The 19466-nt window shown below is 42.0% G+C and overlaps 1 protein-coding gene across 1 annotated transcript in view; it reads left to right on the forward strand.

Moving 5' to 3' along the window:
* Window positions 1-167: 167 nt before the first annotated feature.
* BAZ1B (bromodomain adjacent to zinc finger domain 1B) overlaps window positions 168-19466 on the forward strand; it is a 74680-nt gene continuing 55381 nt past the window's right edge. The window contains exons 1-3 of the mRNA XM_079792423.1: window positions 168-652; window positions 14439-14555; window positions 16512-16656. Of these exons, the coding sequence (XP_079648549.1) occupies window positions 546-652; window positions 14439-14555; window positions 16512-16656 (369 nt within the window). The 5' untranslated portion in view covers window positions 168-545. The remainder of the gene's footprint in view (window positions 653-14438; window positions 14556-16511; window positions 16657-19466) is intronic.

Consider the following 19466-nt stretch of genomic DNA (forward strand, 5'->3'; position numbering starts at 1 on the left):
TTCATACTGCCCTCTAGCGCGTTGCAACCCAACTACGCAGTCGGGGAAGGGGGCTGGACCCAAGCGCAGAGCGGCAGTTCCTCTGAGCCAATAGACTGTGAGCGCTGGCTAGCTCTCCGCCTATTGGAGCATTCGCCACCGGCGCCACAGGAGAGCAAGTTAGTGTGTGTCTTGGCCGGCGGGGGGGTGGGGAGGAGGGGAATCTCCCGCCATTTTTCAATAATTTCCTCCTGTGCAGCTAAGGAGTCGTGACTGCCGAACGCGGGGACCAGTAGCGAAGGTTGGCTGGAGGCTGCCAGCCTGCGCAGCGGTGTGCGTGGGAATTCTGCGTCCTTGCGTCCCGTTCCTTGGCCCTCGCGCGGCCGCGCCACCAGCGAGGGAGCTGATTTCTCGCCGCCCTCTCACCCCTCCCCTCCCCCACACTACTCCCGGGAGCCTGGCGCTCGCTCCGGGCCGCGGGGCCTAGTGTTGCTCCGCGAGCTCGCGGAGCAGCCGCTGTCTCCGCTGCTGCTGCTGCTGCTGCCGCCGCCGCCGTCACCGCCGCGATGGCGCCGCTCCTGGGCCGCAAGCCCTTCCCGCTGGTGAAGCCGCTGCCCGGCGAAGAGCCGCTCTTCACTATCGCGCACACTCAGGAGGCCTTCCGCACCCGGGAGTATCCTTTTCTAGCCGCGCCGGCCTGGCCGCCCGCGGGGTGGGCAGGGGGCTCCTCGGGCCCGGGGCCCTGCAGCCCCGCGCGGGTGGCAGCTGTCAGCGTGCGGGATGCCCGCGGGCCTACACCGTGAGTCCGAGCCCGCGGTTCTGGGCGGGGAAGCGGGCGGCGGGGGTGAGGACCGGCGCCGTACCGGGCGCTACACAGCCCCGCGCCCTCCATTCCCCGGCACCGCACTTTGTCCCCGGGCCTCGCAGTCGAGGAGCGACCCCCACCACCACACCCCCTCGGGTTGGCTTTAGACCCATGTACCGCAGGGAGCGGGATTTCCTTTGCCTTTTTTTTTTAAAAAAAAATTAAACCTTCGAGTGAAGTTTTTAAAATGGTACCCATGTGGCCTCGTGATCCGGCTTGTACAAGCCTCGACTGCGTTTTACCCCGATCTCTGCGGGGGCACTTGTGTTTTTCTCCTAGTGGACTAGAGGTGACAGAATGGTGAGGCACAAAACCAAGAATAAAGTTCCAGACTTAGAGGGAAAGTTACTTTGGAGGAGCTGATGTCTTTCCCTACGCATGCACAGGTTTGGAATTTTGACGATTTAGAAGGTTGGTGATTGTTTTTAAGTAAAATTAAAAAATAGATACCAAGACATCCTTAAGAGTTTTTATGTTGTAACTTAAGATCACGAGGCTGATGTTTTATATACTAAGCATCCTCTCTAATCATTGTCTTCTTGAACAGGCTTAGTTTCTTGGTTAAAAGTTGTACAACTTTTATTATTACTTTTTAATGGATACCAGTTGAGTCTTATTGACGCTTCTGTGTAAAAAAAGATTTTTGAATCCATCTTTAATGTACAGAAAGCTTCAAGAAGGCTAATGTATTTAGTTTCGTCAGCCCTTTACCTTTGGTAGGACTTGATTTCTTGTAGTTTCTGCTTGCTTTTGTACAGAGGAGGAAGTGCCCAGGTGAGGGATATAATTTGATTTCATTTCTTTTTGTTCACCCCTTTCATGTACTTAAAAAAAAAAACTTCACCTGAGGATATGTTTTTATTGATTTGAGAGAGAAAGAGAGAGAGAAACATTGCCTCCTGTATGAGCCTGTAGGTACTAGGGATCAACTGCAACCTAGGTATGTGCCTTGACCTGGATAGGAACCCCGAAACCTTTTGGTGCTCCAGGGGAACACTCCAACTAACTGAGCCAGCTGGCCAGCGCTAATGTAATTTATAGGATAATTTCATTCTTGTTCGATTGCAGTTTGTGACTATTGGGTGTTTACATATAAAGAAACCTGGAAAGTGAGTCCATGCTGTAGGAAGGCTCTTAAAATACAACCATAGCATCTTAGAGCTGAATGGGTCTGGGGGATGTTCAGGCTCTCCTGCCTGCTTTGCCAGGTGGTCCCAGAGAGTTGAGATTGACACACACTGTAAATGATGAGAGTCAGGAGTAGAATCCACTGCTTTTCTTACGTCATCCCTGTACCTAAATTAAAACCATGGAATGCTACTCCTTTTTAATGATGTTAGTCCACTTTTGTGTCAGTTTGTGGTATAAGATGAGGTCCATTTAAGGGAGGGGTGGGGATCCTAATCTGGTTCTTTTTCTTGGTCTGTTAGGACTTTCAGAATATTATTCTAAGGTTGCCCTACTTTAAAAAAAACAACATTCCAAACGTTGATAGAGTGAAAAATTACTTGTGGGAATCAGCCATATCCTTTTCAAATGTCATTCAAATGTCATCTTTTGAGCAGTTGATTCCTCACACTAACATATTATCAGATGTTAATTTTTCAGGTATGATTCTAAAGGAGTATAAGAAACATGATAGAGAAGAGACAAACGCTAAATCTTTTAAGTACTGAGCCATGTAAAAGTGGCCGTAGCTAGCTAGTTTAGAACTGGCAGCACAGGCTTTTTCATATAATTTACTAAAATCTTTGAAATATAATGATATATATGAAGCGTTCCTCTTAATGATGACAGTTGAAAACTGAAGCCTGAAACTTGTAAAGTGGCATGTGTTTAATAAAAAATTCCCATATCAGTATTTGTAGAACCCTTTTAACAAAGGAATTCATAAATTGTGTTACATATTGGGGGTATATTGCCCACTTGGGAGTGTCTACAAGTGGAAGCACTTTAGGAGGGTTTTTTTAAACTATTGTATTTTGTGTTTATCAGGTTGGCATATTTTTTTATTAGGCTATTAGGGACTTCATAGAGGAGAACAGGTACGTGGTTGGGTTTCAGCTGCATTTGAAATACTGTTATTTCCGGTTCTATATATATATATATATATATATATATATATATATATATATATGTATGTGTGTGTGTATATATATATATATATATATACATACATATATATTTATATGTGTGTGTATATATATATCTTTTTTATTATTTTTTATTGATTTTTTTACAGAGAGGAAGGGAGAGGGATAGTGAGTTAGAAATATCCATGAGAGAGAAACATCTATCACCTGCCTCCTGCACACCCCCTACTGGGGATGTGCCCACAACCAAGGTACATGCCCTTGACTGGAATCGAACCTGGGACCCTTCAGTCCTCAGGCTGACGCTCTATCCACTTAGCCAAACTGGTTAGGGGTTAATTTATATTTATAATTATGTTTTTAATAGGATTTGAGTAGTTTTCTTCTAAGTACTACCTTTTGATTGCATGTATATTTTATAACAAATTTATGTGATGTTTTATTGACTTAAAGCTCTGAGTGTTATGTTCTTAAAAGCATTATTATACATCATCATTAAATTTACAGTAGTAGTTGTGAATGATGCACACACTTAATAACTGGGTGTTATATATTGATTATGTTTTTTTGTACAGTGTCTTTGAATCTGTGCTACATTAATTCCCTACTGTAGTACTTCAGGCAGGACAGTAGATCTTAGTTGGGAAAATTCACTTTATCAGAATACTATTAGTTAATTTACTTATCGATTTTAAAGAGAGGGAGAGAGATACTGATTTGTTGCTCCACCCATTCATGCACTCATTGCTTGATTTGGAAAAAAAAATATTTTTTATTTTTTTCTATTTTTATTATTTTTTTGAAATCTTTATTGTTCAGATTATTACAGTTGTTCCTCTTTTTCCCCCCCATAGCTCCCCTCTACCTGGTTCCCACCCCACCCCATGCCCTTACCCCCCACACCCCCGCCACTGTCCTCATCCATAGGTGTATAATTTTTGTCCAGTCTCTTCTTGCACCCCCCACACCGCTTTCCCCCCGAGGATTGTCAGTTCACTCCCTTTCTATGCCCTTGATTCTATTATATTCATCGGTTTATTTGTTCATCAGATTTTTTATTCACCTGATTTTTAGATTCACTTGTTGATAGATATGTATTTGTTGTCCATAATTTTTATCTTTACCTTTTCTTCTTCCTCTTCTTAAAGAATACCTTTCAGCATTTCATATAATACTGGTTTGGCGGTGATGAACTCCTTTAGCTTTTTCTTATCTGTGAAGCTCTTTATCTGACCTTCAATTCTGAATGATAGCTTTGCTGGGTAGAGTAATCTTGGTTGTAGGTTCTTACTATTCATCACTTTGAATATTTCTTGCCACTCCCATCTGGCCTGCATAGTTTCTGTTGAGAAATCAGCTGACAGTCGTATGGGTGCTCCCTTGTAGGTAACTGTTTCTCTCTTGCTGCTTGTAATATTCTCTCTTTGTCTTTTGCTCTTGGCATTTTAATTATGCTGTGTCTTGGTGTGGTCCTCTTTGGATTCCTTTTGTTTGGGTTTCTGTGCGCTTCCTGGACTTGTAAGTCTATTTCTTTCACCAGGTGGGGGAAGTTTTCTGTCATTATTTCTTCAAATAGGTTTTCAGTATCTTGCTCTCTCTCTTCTGAGACCCCCGTAATTCTGATGTTGGTACGCTTGAAGTTGTCCCAGAGGCTCCTTACACTATCTTCATATTTTGGGATTATTTTTTCTTTTCTGGTTGGGTGTTTTTTGCTTCTTTGTATTTCAAATCTTTGACTTGATTCTTGCGATCCTCTAGTCTGCTGTTGGATCTCTGTATATATATTTTTTTTTCAGTCAGTGTATGCTTAATTTCTAGTTGGTCCTTTTTCATATCCTCAAGGGTCTCACTAAATTTATTGGCCTTTTCTAGAAAATTCTTGAAAAACCTTATAACCGTGGTTTTGAGTTCTATATCCAGTCGTTTGCTTTCCTCCATTTCTTTCATTTGTGACCTGTTTCTTTGTCTCCGCATTTTGGCTGCTTCCCTGAGTTGATACAGTGGCTTTGTGTGCTAGGTGTCCTATAGGGCCCAGTGGCTCAGCCTCCCCAGTTACCTGAGGTGGACACTCTTGCTGCACCCCTTTGTGGGCTGTGTGCACAGTCTTGTTGTAGTTAAGCCTTGATTGTTGTTGGTATCACTGGGAGGAATTGACCTCCAGGCCAATGGGCTGTGAGGATCAGCTGTGTCTACGATGGAAGAACTTCTGTGCTGGAGACACTCTTATGAGACAAGACTTGCTTCAGTGGGGCTTTGGTGCTCACTGAGTCTACCCCCTGAGTGTGTCCCTTATGGATCTGAGGGGTTGTAATCTGGATGGTCCCACTCTGACGCCTGGGTACACTGGCTCTTGGATCTCCAAGGAGGTGCTAATTTAGCCTCTGCCTGAGGCCACCCAGCAGGAGCTACAGAGAGATCTGCAGATTCCTCTTCTTTGTTTGGGTTTTGGAGGTGCCCAGATGAGGCCCAGCTGTGAAGCAGTGCAAACTGCTGTGGGGCCTTGGGCCTTCTTTTGGATGTTCTGGGTCTCTCTGACTCAGCTGCACTTTGTTAGGTACCTTTAGATTTCAAAGGACCAGGCCATTCATATGCAAAAGCCTCTTTGCACAGCTTGGATGGGGCGGAGTCTCAGGGTGGAGCAAACAGTAATGGCTTCCTGTCAGCCCTGCCCTAAGAGGCCCCCTGAGTCTCAGTGTCCCTTGGTAATCACTGCAAGCACCTCTGAGAGAAAGCCGCCCTCAAGTTCTGCCCGCTGCCAGACAGTCCAGTTTCTCCCCGTATGAGTCTGGGTCTCCAGAGTCTTGCCCAGAACTGGAGTTCAGAGCAGTCGGGAGCTTGTGTCTGTCTCCCTGTGGATTGAAAAAGCCAGCCCTCCATGTGCGTGCCTCCGTACCTCTGCACTTTACTTCCACAGCTCCTCTGAGTCTCTCTGCTTTTCTCTTCCCTTCTAGTTGTAGAATTTCCACTTAGCCAGCCTTCCTGTGGTTTTGGATGATGTCCGTTTTGTCTTTTAGTTGTAGTTTTGAAGTGGTTGTGCGAGGCAGCAAGGTCAGGTGTTTACATATGTCGCCATCTTGGTTTCTCTATATTTTTTTATTGATTTCAGAGAGGAAGGGAGAGGGAGAGAGATAGAAACATCAATGATGAGAGATAATCATTGATCAGTTGCCTCCTACACACCTCCTACTGGGGATCAAGCCTGCAATCTGGGCATGTGCCCTGACCTGGAATTGAATGCTGAACCACTGAGTCACACCAGCTGGGCTGATTCTTTTTAATTTTCTATTTTTTATTGAATTTATTTGGGTTATATTGGTTAATAAAATTATATAGATTTAAGGTGTGCAATTCTATAATACATCATCTCTATATTGTATTGTGTGTTCACCACCCAACTCATGTATTTTTTTCATCACCATTTCATTTGATTCTTTATGTGCCCTGACGGGATGGAACCAGCAACCTTGGCTTATGGGGACGATGCTTTACGAACTCAGCTACCCGGCCAGGGTCTATCAGAATCAATTCTTGATGTGATTATTTGACAATAGTATGTTACCTTGACTGTATTTAAGTCAAGGTGGGTTTTAAGGAGGAACTGAAACTATAAGCAGCCTGTTGTAGGTTAATATTTTTGTTGTATTGCTTTAACTATCTTAGTTTCTAAAGCCTAGAAACAGCTGGTTATTCATTTTTTGCTGCATCAATATATGAGAACTTTCAGCTGGTGTAATGAGGAAGGGCTATTAGAATATGGCCAGAATAACTTGCTTGCTTAGAAAACCATGACTAGAGCAGGTTGCGTTTTTTATTTTTAGAGAGAGGGAGGGAGAGAGGGAGAGAAGGCTAGAAACACCTAGGATGAGAGAGAATCCTCCTGCATGCCCCCTAGTGGGGATTGAGCCCGCAACCTGGGCATGTGCCTTGACTGGGAATCAGACCGGTGACCTCCTGGTTTACAAGTCAACTCTCAACCACTGCGGTATACAAATGGGGCTAGAGCATGTTTCAAGAGTTGGAGTTGTGCCCTGACTGATTTGGCTCAGTGGATAGAGCTGCGGATTGAAGGGTCCCAGGTTCGATTCCAGTCAAGGGCATGTACCTTGGTTGCGGGCACATCCCCAGTGGCGTGTGTGCAGGAGGCAGCTGATCGATATTTCTCTCTTATCGATGTTTCTAACTCTCTATCCCTCTCCCTTCCTCTCTGTAAAAAATCAATAAAATATATTTTTTTTTAAAAAAGAGTTGGAGTTGCAAGACAGGCTTTTATTGGACAGTGGAATACTGAGCTCTTCCATTAACTTTTATAATTTAATTTCTTTAAAGTAACAAGCTATACCACATTAGAGTGATTTATTATTTTTATTAGAGGAAGGGAGGGAGGGAGGGAGAGAGAGACAGAGTCATTTATGGGTTGCCTCCTGAATGCATTCCGGCTTGGGATCCAAAAAACCTGGTTTTGTGCCCCGATTGGGAATTGAACCTACCACCTTTTGGTGTATGGGACAGTGCTCCAACCACCTGAGCCACACTGGCCAGGGCTAGAGTTATTTTTATTTTTTAGTTAATTCTCATTGAGGACGTTTTTCTATTGACTTATTTTTTAAATACCCTTTTTAAAAGAAGATATTTTTATTGATTTCAGAGAGGAAGGAAAAGGGAGAGAGAGAGAGAGAGATAGAAGCATCCATGATGAGAATCACTGATCGGCTGCCTCCCGCAAGTTCCCCACTGGGGATTGAGCCCACAACCCAGGCATGTGCCCCTGACTGGAATTGAACCTGGTACCCTTGAGTTCGCAGGCCGACGCTCTATCCACTGAGCCAAACTGGCTAGGCTAAATATCTTTCTTTTATTGATTTCAAGAGGAAAGGAGAGGGAGAGAGAGAAACATTAATGATGAGAATCACTGATCAGCTGCCTCCTGCTTGCTCCACACCGGGATAGAGCCAGCAACCTGGGCATGTGCCCTGACTGGGAATCGAACCCTGACCTCCACTGAGCCATGCCAGCCAGGCATTCTATTGACTTTTAGATTGAGTGGAAGGGGGGAAGGAGAGAAAGAGGGAGACATCAATGTGAGAGAGAGACATCTGTTGGTTGCCTCCCACACTGGTCGGTCTGGGGATTGAGCCTGTGACCCTTTGGTGCTTGGGCAGAAACTCTACAGTCTAACCACTGAGCACCACTGGCTAGAGTTATTTTTAACTTAATGACTAACTGGTCCAAAGAGAAAAAAATAGGATAAAAAGCAAATCTTGACTTGGTACTTTGTCATCTCACTTAGAACTCAGGGTTATAGTTGTGCTTATTTAACCTCCATACTTTTCTGGGCCACTTCCTTTTAGGCTATCAAGTCCTTCCTTCCTTCCTTCCTTCCTTCCTTCCTTCCTTCCTTCCTTCCTTCCTTCCTTCCTTCCTTCCGTCATTCATTCACTCATTCACTCACTCACTCTATTTATTTTAACCCTCACCTGAGGATATTTTTTCCATTGATTTTTATAGAGAATGGAAAGTGGGGGGAGAGAAATACCGTGAGAGAGACATATCGACTGGCTGCCTCCCACAAGCACCCCTGCCAGGGCTGGGGAACCTGCAACCAATGTATGTTCTCTTGACCAGGAATTGAACCCAAGACCTTTTGTGGGCTGAGGCTTTAACCACTAAGCCAAACTGCACAGGGCTCAAGTACTTTATTGAGAGAAACAATTCTTACAAGGCGAAAGAACAAAGAAGCAGCATATTGTAGGAAGAGGTATTCCTTGAACTCATGAAAAGTAGATGCATAATGAGATAGTCTAGGACTTGAAAATATCTTATTATTTATAGTTTATACAACCTTTGGAGAACTGCTTTGACATTTTCTCTGCAATTATATGTGCAGCAGTAGCTGGAACATAAAAAACCTCAATTGGCATTTGCTCTGAATGGTTATTTGAGAGTGAATGACTTATTTTGGTAACCTAAAATCTGAAATAGGATTTAGAGGCAGCTGTCTCAATATCCTTCTAGTCAGCCTTTTCTTTCATTTTCATTTTTTTCTCTTGCTTTCTTTAAACAGTAATAACCAGAACAAAATTACATAAACTTAAAAATACCCAGTGTTAAGGGGTGTTGTAGGAATTTCAGTTTTAGCCTTTTTAAAAAAATTGATTTTAGAGCCCGGCTGGTGTGGCTCACTGGTTTAGTGTTGACCCATGAACCAGGAAGCTCCAGTTTGATTCCCTGGCAGGGCACATGACCAGGTTGCAGGTGTGATTCCCCAGTAGGGGGTGTGCAGGAGGCAGCCGATCAATGATTCTCCCTGATGTTTCTATCTCCCTCTCCCTTCCTCTCTCTGAAATCATTAAGAACATATGTTTAAAAAATTGAGCTAGAGAAAGGGGGAGGACAAGAGAGAAACATCGATTTGTTCCACTTATTTCTGCATTCACTGGTTGATTCTTGTATGTGCCCTGACGATTGAACCCACAACTTTGGGGTATCGGGATGATACTTGAACCAACTTAGTTTTTAAAGTAATCAGAAGAAATGGGTTTAAAAACAAACAAGGCTGAGAAAAAAGGAAGTTAGGGTGAGAAGCACAAAGCACCAGAAAAGAGGATTACCAGTGTGGCCAATTAAAATATTTTGCCTGGGTCAGAAATAAAGATCAGAGGCTGGATTTGTTAATGGCTCTGTTTGCTATTGGCAAGGACTGACTTGAGAAATGTGTAAGTGGCTGCAGTTGGGGAACGAAGAAATGAGGATTCCCTCATTTCTGATTAGGGTACTAGGGCCATTCAGTGAGACTGGAAATATCTGTTAAAGTAGCAAGTTTAGGAGGATGAGGTGGGGTAATAAGAATTTAGATTAGAAATAGTTGGGTTTGAGGTATTACTGAGATGTCTAGGCCAGTGGTCGGCAAACTCATTAGTCAATAGAGCCAAATATCAACAGTACAACAATTGAAATTTCTTTTGAGAGCCAAATTTTTTAAACTTATTTAAAAAATATATATATATTTTATTGATTTTTTACAGAGAGGAAGGGAGAGGGATAGAGAGTTAGAAACATCGATGAGAGCCGAAACCGGTTTGGCTCAGTGGATAGAGCGTCAGCCTGCGGACTGAAAGGTCCCAGGTTCGATTCCGGTCAAGGGCATGTACCTGGGTTGCAGGCACAATCCCAGTGGGGGGTGTGCAGGAGGCAGCTGATCGGTGTTTCTCTCTCATCGATGTTTCTGACTCTCTATCTCTCTCTCCCTTCCTCTCTGTAAAAAATCAATAAAATATATTAAAAAAAAGAAAAAAAAGAAACATCGATGAGAGAAACATCGACCAGCTGCCTCCTGCACACCCCCTACTGGGGATGTGCCTGCAACCAAGGTACATGCCCTTGACCGGAATCGAACCTGGGACCCTTTAGTCCACAGGCTGACGCTCTATCCACTGAGCCAAACCGGTTTTGGCTAAACTTAAACTTCTTCTAACACCACTTCTTCAAAATAGACTCGCCCAGGCCGTGGTATTTTGTGGAAGAGCCACACTCAAGGGGCCAAAGAGCCGCATGTGGCTCGAGAGCTGCAGTTTGCCGACCACGGGGCTAGGACTTTGATCAAACATTTAATTAACTTACCACTAATGCCTTGGTAGGGTCAGACCTAATGATTTCGTGGGCGGGCCTTATGTGACCCTGGGCCAAATGTTCACCCCTGGTCTAGATCAAGAAGACTGGACTGGGCACATTATTCCTACTTTTAAAAATAACTAATACAATAAAATGTTCTCTCTTTTTTTAAATCCTCATCCGAGGACGTGCTTATTGATTTTAGAGAGAAGGGAAGGAAGAGTGAGAGACAGAGAGAAACATCAATGTAAGAGAGAAACATTAATAAGTTGTCTCCCCATATACCACACCCTGACTAGGAATCAAACCCACAAGTTTACTATTGGTATGGAATGATGCTCCAACCACCTGAGTCATACCGTATCTCTTTAGGATATATTTGTTAATATCATTTACATTCTCTGATTTCTCAGTGAATTTCTTCAGTGTTGCTAAGTAACTATTAAAATGCTAACTTGTTGTATGTTTAAATAAATTCACTTACTGATTGTCTTTATTTTACCTCCACTCCTTAAGTGCCAAACAGGCAAACAAAAAGAAAACGTCCATCTTGTTATGATATAAAAATACCATTATATTTATGATAATAGAAGCCATGCTATTGCCTTTTTTCTCTTTACTGTAGTGCACCCTATCTGTAGGGAATTAGTTCCAAGATCCCCCCAGTACTGTATTTGAAACAGTACCGAAATATTGAAATATTGAAACAGTATTGAACCCTATATAATACTTTTTTTGTATATATACATCTTAATAAGGTTTTAAGGTTTCTTTTTGGCATATCTGATTTGCCAGCAACATTACTCTTGGTGCTTTGGGGCCATTAGTAAGTAAAATTAAAGTTGTTTGAACACAAGCATAGAGATAACCATAATGGTCCATCGGATACTAATATCATTCGGGTAGCGTATACAGCCTGAATATGCTGGGCAAAGGGATGGTTCATAGAATGGGATGGCACAAGATTTAAAACATAAATTATTTATTTCTGGAATTTTCCACAATTTTTTGTACTATGTTTGACTTGGTAATTGAAACGAGAGCAAAATTGCACTATATAATTTTCTATAAATTTTCAGTGATTGGCTTTATATGACTATACTAGAGGCCTGGTGCATGAAATTCAGCACGGGTGGTGGGGGGTGTCCCTTAGCCTGGCTTGTGTCCTTCCAATCCGGAACCCCTTGGGGGATGTTGGGCCTAAATCGGCAGTCGGACATTCCCTGCAATCCAAGACGCTGCATGCACCAGTGACCATAATTTTCATACAGGTGAAAGGCATCTTGCTGTTGTATGGACAGCTACATTTTTTTGCCCTGATTATAAAAAGTAGTACATAATATCCTTCTGAGGCAGTAGTACCATTTCCCCCATCTTATGGGTAGAAAACTGAAGCAGAGAGAAGTTAAGTAATTGGCTTTGTCACACAGGTATAAGTGTCAGAATCAGGGCTGACCACAAAATGCAAGCCAGAGTCCATGCATATCATCACTGCATCATCCTGTTTTTTTCAATGTTAGAGTAGCCTTGCCAGGTTTTAATTTTTAAATCTAAGAGGCTATTCCAATATATAGGGTAGGAACCCGAGGCCTGGCCGGAAATCAGGGCCGATCTGTGGGGCGACTGGTGGGCAGGACGATCGGGCAGCCCCTGCTGGCACCCGCCTTGGCTGGCAGCCTGGCGCTGCCTGCTGGCCGGCCCCACCCCCCGATCACCGCCGCTGACAGTTGCCTCCCTTCAGGGGGCAGATGCTCAACGCAGGGCCATCTGTGGGGCGACTGGTGGGTATGGTGATTGGGCGGCCCCCACTGGCACCTGCCTTGGCTGGCGGCCTGGCGCTGCCCTACATTGAGCATCTGCCCTTGGTGGTCAGTGAGCGTCATAGCGACCAGTTGTTCCACTGTTTGGTCGATTTGCATATTAGGGTTTTAATAAATAGGATAGAAGTCTGACTTGTAGTTTTTTGTGTAATCCTTTAAATACTAGAGGCCCGGTGCACAAGATTCGTGCTCGTTGGGAGGATGGGTCCCTCAGCCCAACCTGCACCCTCTCCAATCCGGGAGCCCTCAGGGGATGTCCTACTGAAGGCTTAGGCCCGCTCCCTGTGTTTTTCTGCTCTCTGCGGACCTGCCTGCTCGACACCGCCGCAAGCCCTGTTGTCTGCTCTCTGCGGGGGCCCGCTTGCCCCTCGCCGCAGTGAGGGCTAAAAGGACTGGGGGACTCTGGTGCGGCTGAGAGGACTGGGCGCCACCATCTTTGTGATGGAGTGACAGCAATTTGCACATTCCCTCTTTATTAGATAGGATTAGCACCATCCCCAATGAGGGAAATAGATTTGTTGCTTCGTTTTTGTCAGATCTGGAGGTGGTGCTTTTACTATTGGTTAAAACTGCTATTTTGGATTCTCTGTGGTTTTGTCCCTGTTTGTCTTGTTATTGATCATAACCCTAGAAAACCAAGAATCTTCATATATTAAAAAGGAAATTACTTGTTTAGTTGTGAGTTAATATCACAGAGGGAGCTTTTTAAAAACTTATTTCAACTGCTATAAAATAAAGTAACTTGGAAAGTAGACATTGGCAGCGAATTCTCTAGTTTTGTCAGTTTATTTGCTAGCTTAGCATCTGTTGCTGTGCATAAAAGTAAATTAGCCCTAACCGGTTTGGCTCAGTGGATAGAGTGTCGGCCTGTGGACTCAAGGGTCCCAGGTTCGATTCCGGTCAAGGGCATGTACCTTGGTTGCGGGCACATCCCCAGTAGGGGGTGTGCAGGAGGCAGCTGATCAATGTTTCTCTCATCGATGTTTCTAACTCTCTATCCCTCTCCCTTCCTCTCTGTAAAAAATCAATAAAATATATTTTAAAGTAAAAATTAGCTACATTTTGAATTTGAACATAGCTGGCTGATAGTGAATTCCTGTTGGAATATTGTAGAAAGTTATATACATGGCACTAACTTGTGAAGTCCTCTTCATCTCATAAAGACTGAACAGTGACTGCTAAGCAACTTGTGAATGTATTGTTATTGTAGATAACATAAAGACTTTATATTATTTTTAGGATTTTTATGGAATTTTTAAAACCCTAAGAATCAACAGGTGTTCCTATGGTACTAAAAACTTTTAGTAAATGGATCATTAGATGCACAAGGTTATTCCAGACTATCTGTAAGACCGGTGTAGTAATCTCATCTTCCTATGAAACTGATTCTTAAACTTGATGACCATCTAAATCTATATATATAAAAGCCTAAGTGCCCAAAAGACCGGTCGGTATAACGCGCACTTACCACCAGGGGGAAGATGCTCAAAGCAGGAGCTGCCCCCTGGTGGTCAGTGTGCCCCCACAGCCAACCTCCTGCAGCCCCTCCCCCCAGCCAACCTCCCGCAGTCCCGATTGGCCCTGATTGCTGGCCAGGCCGAGGGACCCCACCTGTGCACGAATTCGTGCACTGGGCCTCTAGTTGTGTAATAATTCCACAGACCTTAAATTCTTATTTCTTAAGACATTTTGTCTTATTTTGCCCCCTCCCCCCTTTTTTAACAATGCCCAAATCTTTATTTTTCTCTCAATAAATTGGAAATTTTGGTTTTTTGCCTTTATTTTTTCTTATGCATTTTTAGTACTGTTTGAGTCTTGGGAATTGAAGAAATCACATTTGTACTAAAGTATTCATGTTTTATTTGCAAAGCACGACAAACTTCTGATCATACTTTAGTCTTAATCGTCTTGTTTGGATTTACCAATTGAAAATTAACTTCAATTTTATCTTCTCAATATGTATATCATAGAAAGGGTACTGTAGGTTTTTTTCTATATGTAATAAGTATTTTATGGCTATGGATTAGTTGTCTCTGTTGCTTGAATATTGTTTTCCTGAGCCACTGTTAACAGAGAGTATGAAGCCCGCTTGGAAAGGTACAGTGAGCGCATTTGGACATGTAAGAGTACCGGAAGTAGTCAGCTAACACACAAGGAGGCCTGGGAGGAGGAACAGGAAGTTGCTGAACTGTGAGTAATATAAACATTGGTTTTCTAGCACCATCTTCAAATTATTAGGAAAGGGGGGATAGAAAGTAAAGCAATATTTATATTAAAGTTTATGGGGCATAAACTGGAATTTGTTACATTAGTATATTGTATTAGTGTCTAAGTGCCCTAGCCTAGTGGAATTTTGCTAGTAACAAAGTGTGTGGAATACATAGTTATGTGTCTACTTATTTAGGTAGTTACCAGGCTTTTGAATATTCTTGCTCTATACTTTTATCCTGTAAATACTTGGAAAATGGTGGTTCTAAACAATGGATACAAATATGATCTAGAAGTAATATGGAGGTAGCAAATAAGCAGAAAGATTTTTTAAATTTTGTGGTCATTTGAAATTTAAGATAGTATTTACAGCAGCTACCAAAAATAAATACAATTTAAAGACCATTTTTCTAAGTGGGGTAGTTGAATGAGGAGTCTGTTTTTTTTAAAAAAAAATTCCTTCTTATTAATTTTTAGAGAGGGAGAGCGAGAAATATCAATCAGCTGCCTCCTACACAACCCCTATTGGGGATTGAGCCTGCAACCCTGGCAGTGCCCTGACCAGGAATTGAACATGTGACCTTTTGTGACAGTGCCCAACCAACTGAGCCACACCGGCCAGGGCTGAATGAGGAGTCTTAAAATTCCTGTCTATATTCAAAGTGCCTACTTGTTTTGGTATTCTCTCAAAGAAAACACTCAGAATTGGGCATTAGGAACGTAAAAGATAAATAGAAACTAGGGATGTAAATTACTCTTTTGGGAATTTGGAATAGAAGTTTTTTCTGTGGCCTTCTCATTGACTTTTCCTGATAACTCATAAGCAGAGAGCATATCATTCTGCTCTTTTGCTGGTATAACAACACTGGGTTTAGTTGAGGTCTGGGTTCTAGTTATGGCTTCAGGACTAATTATTAGTCAAGTTTGTTAACCTGACTAACAGGTTTCTTCTTAGCTTGGGTCACTTACATCATTCTGTTTTAGATTAGTGTTATTTATGTATATGCTTTTTTTAAGTGTACTAGACCAGGTGTTGGCCACCCTTTTCGGTAAACTGCCAGTTAGTAAATATTTTAAGCCTTGTGGGCCATATGGTCTTTGCCTTAGCTATTTAATTCTGAGGTTGTACAGTAAAAATAGCCATAGATAATAATACATAAGTGAATGGGAGTGACTGTGTTCAATGAGAGACACATTGATTGGCTGCCTCCCGCATGCCTCAAGCACACAACCCAGGCATATGCCTGACTGGGAATCGAACCCGAGACCTCTTGGTCCATGAGATGACGCTCAATCCACTGAGCTACACCAGCCGGACTCAAACTGCTTTTTAAAAGAGTTGAAACATAGGCTATCAGCAGTATATGAGTGATACTTTGCACTATTTATTTGCCCGTATTGGGTATGATAATTAAAATTCTTTTTTTGTTAGGTTAATAAGTGAAAAGTGGTACATCATGGTTTTACTTTGCCAGGGTATTGGAGTTCAAATCATGGTTCCATCATGTTAACTTCCTGATTTATTTTCCTTATCCATAAAATGAAAATTCTAGAGAACTAAATGAATGAAAGCATATTATTGGTTCAGACATAATACAAATACAAGCATTATAATGTCCTAACTAAAAGATGGGAAAAGGCTATGAATAAATAATGCACACCTAAAATAGGAAGTCTACTGCAAAAACAAATTAATGTTGTGCCTTACTAATGATGTGCCTATTATTTTCACTTTACGTATGAAAAAACCTGGAAAGGTCAGCCTGACAAAGATATTTATAAGTTCTTTTTCCTGTGTACTACATGGTTTTTAATCTTTATATTCCCCAGTGCCTTGCATATATTTGCTAAAGAAATGCAATGTTTGAATTGACCTGAATTAAAGCTGTGGAAAGGCTTTCCTGTATTTTCTTGGTAATTAATAACATATTTGTTTAGTTTGAAGGAAGAGTTTCCTGCTTGGTATGAGAAACTTGTTCTGGAAATGGTTCACCATAACACAGCCTCCTTAGAGAAGTTAGTAGATACTGCTTGGTTGGAGATCATGACCAAATATGCTGTGGGAGAAGAGTGTGACTTTGAGGTAAGTGCCTATATTCTTTTTTTTTTTTTTTAATTTCTTTATTGATTAAGGTATCACATATTTGTCCTCGTCCCCCCATTCCCATCCCACACCCCTCCCCACACATGCCTCCACCCCCCTGTTGTCCTTAACCGCTGGTTAGGCTCATATGCCTGCACACAAGTCCTTTGGTTGATCTCCCCCTTTACCCCCACTCTTCCCTCCCCTCCCCCCGAGGCCCGACAGTCTGATCCATGCCTCCTTGTTTCTGGGTCTGTTCTTGTTCATCAGTCTATGTTGTTCATTATTTCCCCTAGATGAGTGAGATCATGTGCTATTAGAAATACACTTATAAGAACCGAAAATGAGACAAGCAATAATGGTTATGGTGACAGGCAAATGAATCAGTGTGTAGTGAGTTTCTTTCTGGGCCAACAGTTCTTTTGAGACCCAATTTCAATGTCCAACAGTTCCTTATGTGTACATGTCAGCACTGACATTTCAGTTCTGGATGGTGGACAAATGGTGGTAATGCAGGTCCAACTCTGTCCGGTTTGGTCCTGGGCAATCTGCAGTGATGCACAGCTGCTAACTGCTAGTATGGGAAGGCCACATCAGCGTCTTCCGTCTCTGGACTGCTTCTCTTCTGTCTTCATGGCTGGAGTAGTCCTGTCGATTCCTCTCTTGCATGCCTATATTCTTTAAAAAATGAGATTTGATTCACTAACCGTATATCAGGATTTGAGCATAGAGTACAGAATGCATATCTGTGTGTATAAAATTGTGTTATATGAAGTCTCTACTTAGTATTAAATATAAAGACCAAATTTTAGAATACTGGACTAGTCATTTTACATGTCTTGCAGATTCTGCACAGAAATGTGGAGGTAGTAAACAGGCTCAGATAATTAAATAGGTTTGTTTACATTGTTGTATCACAATTATGAGTGATTTCAACTGTATCTAACAGTGGCTAGTACTTCTCAAACTTTAGCCTAAATAAAATCACTTATTCTTAAACTATTTAAAAATATTGAAGAGGCCCTAACTGGTTTGGCTCAGTGGATATAGAGTGTTGGCCTGCAGACTGAAAGGTCCCTGGTTCCATTCCCAAGGGCACATGCCCAGGTTTCAGGCTCAATCCCCAGTAAGGGGCGTGCAGGAGGCAGCTGATCAATAATTCATCATTGGTGTTTCTATCTCTCCCTCTCCTTTCCTCTCTGAAATCAATAAAAATATATTATTATATATTGAAGAGGAAGGAATGTTTCCAAACTCATTTTATGAAGCCAGCATTACCTTGATACCAAAACCAGATAAAGACATTACAAAAAAAGGAAAACTTACAGGCCAATATTGTTGATGAATATAGATGCAAAAATTTTCAACAAGATATTAGCAAACTGGATTCAATAATGCATTAAAAGAATTATATGCTACGACAAAATGGAATTTATCTCAGGGATGCAAGGGTAGTTCACAACCAAGGTACATGCCCTTGACCAGAATCGAACCTGGGACCCTTCAGTTCACAGGCTGACGCTCTATCCACTTAGCCAAACCGGTTAGGGCAACACTAGATTTTTGATAGAAGTTGAAAGGTAGTTAAGTGAAGAAAAGATAGTTTTTTCAATAGGTGGTTCTGGTATTGTTGGATATCCATATATATAATTGATTTTTTATTAAATGGAAATTCTTGAACTATTTTCCACATGTCTCATGTTTGCAGTGATTGCCCTTTGGGCTTAGTACATTGGTACATGAATTATAAACTACATTGTGATAATTTTATTTTTTAAGATGTAATATTTTACTGGATGAAAAAGGTGAATGGCTTAAGTACAAAATGACAGTTACAGAATGACGGATGTAAAGGACAGCATAGGGAATATAGTCAATAAGAAAAACTATGGTGTCAGGTGGGTACTGGACTTATCTTGGAATCACTTTGTTAATTATGTAAATGTCTAATCACTATGCTGTATACACCTGCAACTAATATGATATTGAGCCGAAACCGGTTTGGCTCAGTGGATAGAGCGTTGGTCTGCGGACTGAAAGGTCCCAGGTTTGATTCCGGTCAAGGGCATGTACCTTGGTTGCAGGCACATCCGGTAGGGGGTGTGCAGGAGGCAGCTGGTCGATGTTTCTCTCTCATTGATGTTTCTAGCTCTCTATTCCTCTCCCTTCCTCTCTGTAAAAAATCAATAAAATATATATTTTTAAAAATGTATATATGATATTGAATGTTAACTTTAATTGAAAAATAAACACAAGTATTGTAGAAAAAGAATGAAGAAATGAAGTCAGGGGGCGAAATATGTCATTAAAAAATATGTTTTTATTGATTTCAGAGAGGAAGGGAGAGGGAAAGAGAGATAGAAACATCAATGGTGAGAGAGAACCATTTATCAGCTGCCTCCTGCATGCCCCCCACTGGGGATCAAACCTGCAACCCGGGCATGTGCCCTTGACCGGAATTGAACCCTGGACTCTTCAGTCTACAGGCTGATTCTCTATCCACTGAGCCAAACCAGCTAGGACGTAATATGTCATTTTTTAACATAGAAGTTTGAGAAATAAAATTGGAAAAAAATCACTGTACTTGGTTGGTACTTTAGAGGTTTAGTGAATTTTTATTAGGTGTGGGGTGGAATGTATATTGGCTAATATATTCTAAACATTATCTTTAGGTTTTCTAGTTTTTTTTATTTTTTTATTTTTTTATTGATTTTTTACAGAGAGGAAGGAAGAGGGATAGAGAGCTAGAAACATCGATGAGAGAGAAACATCGACCAGCTGCCTCCTGCACACCCCCTACCGGGGATGTG

Source organism: Cnephaeus nilssonii (genome assembly GCF_951640355.1).
Source record: "Cnephaeus nilssonii genome assembly, chromosome: 2".
Lineage (NCBI taxonomy): Eukaryota > Metazoa > Chordata > Mammalia > Chiroptera > Vespertilionidae > Cnephaeus > Cnephaeus nilssonii.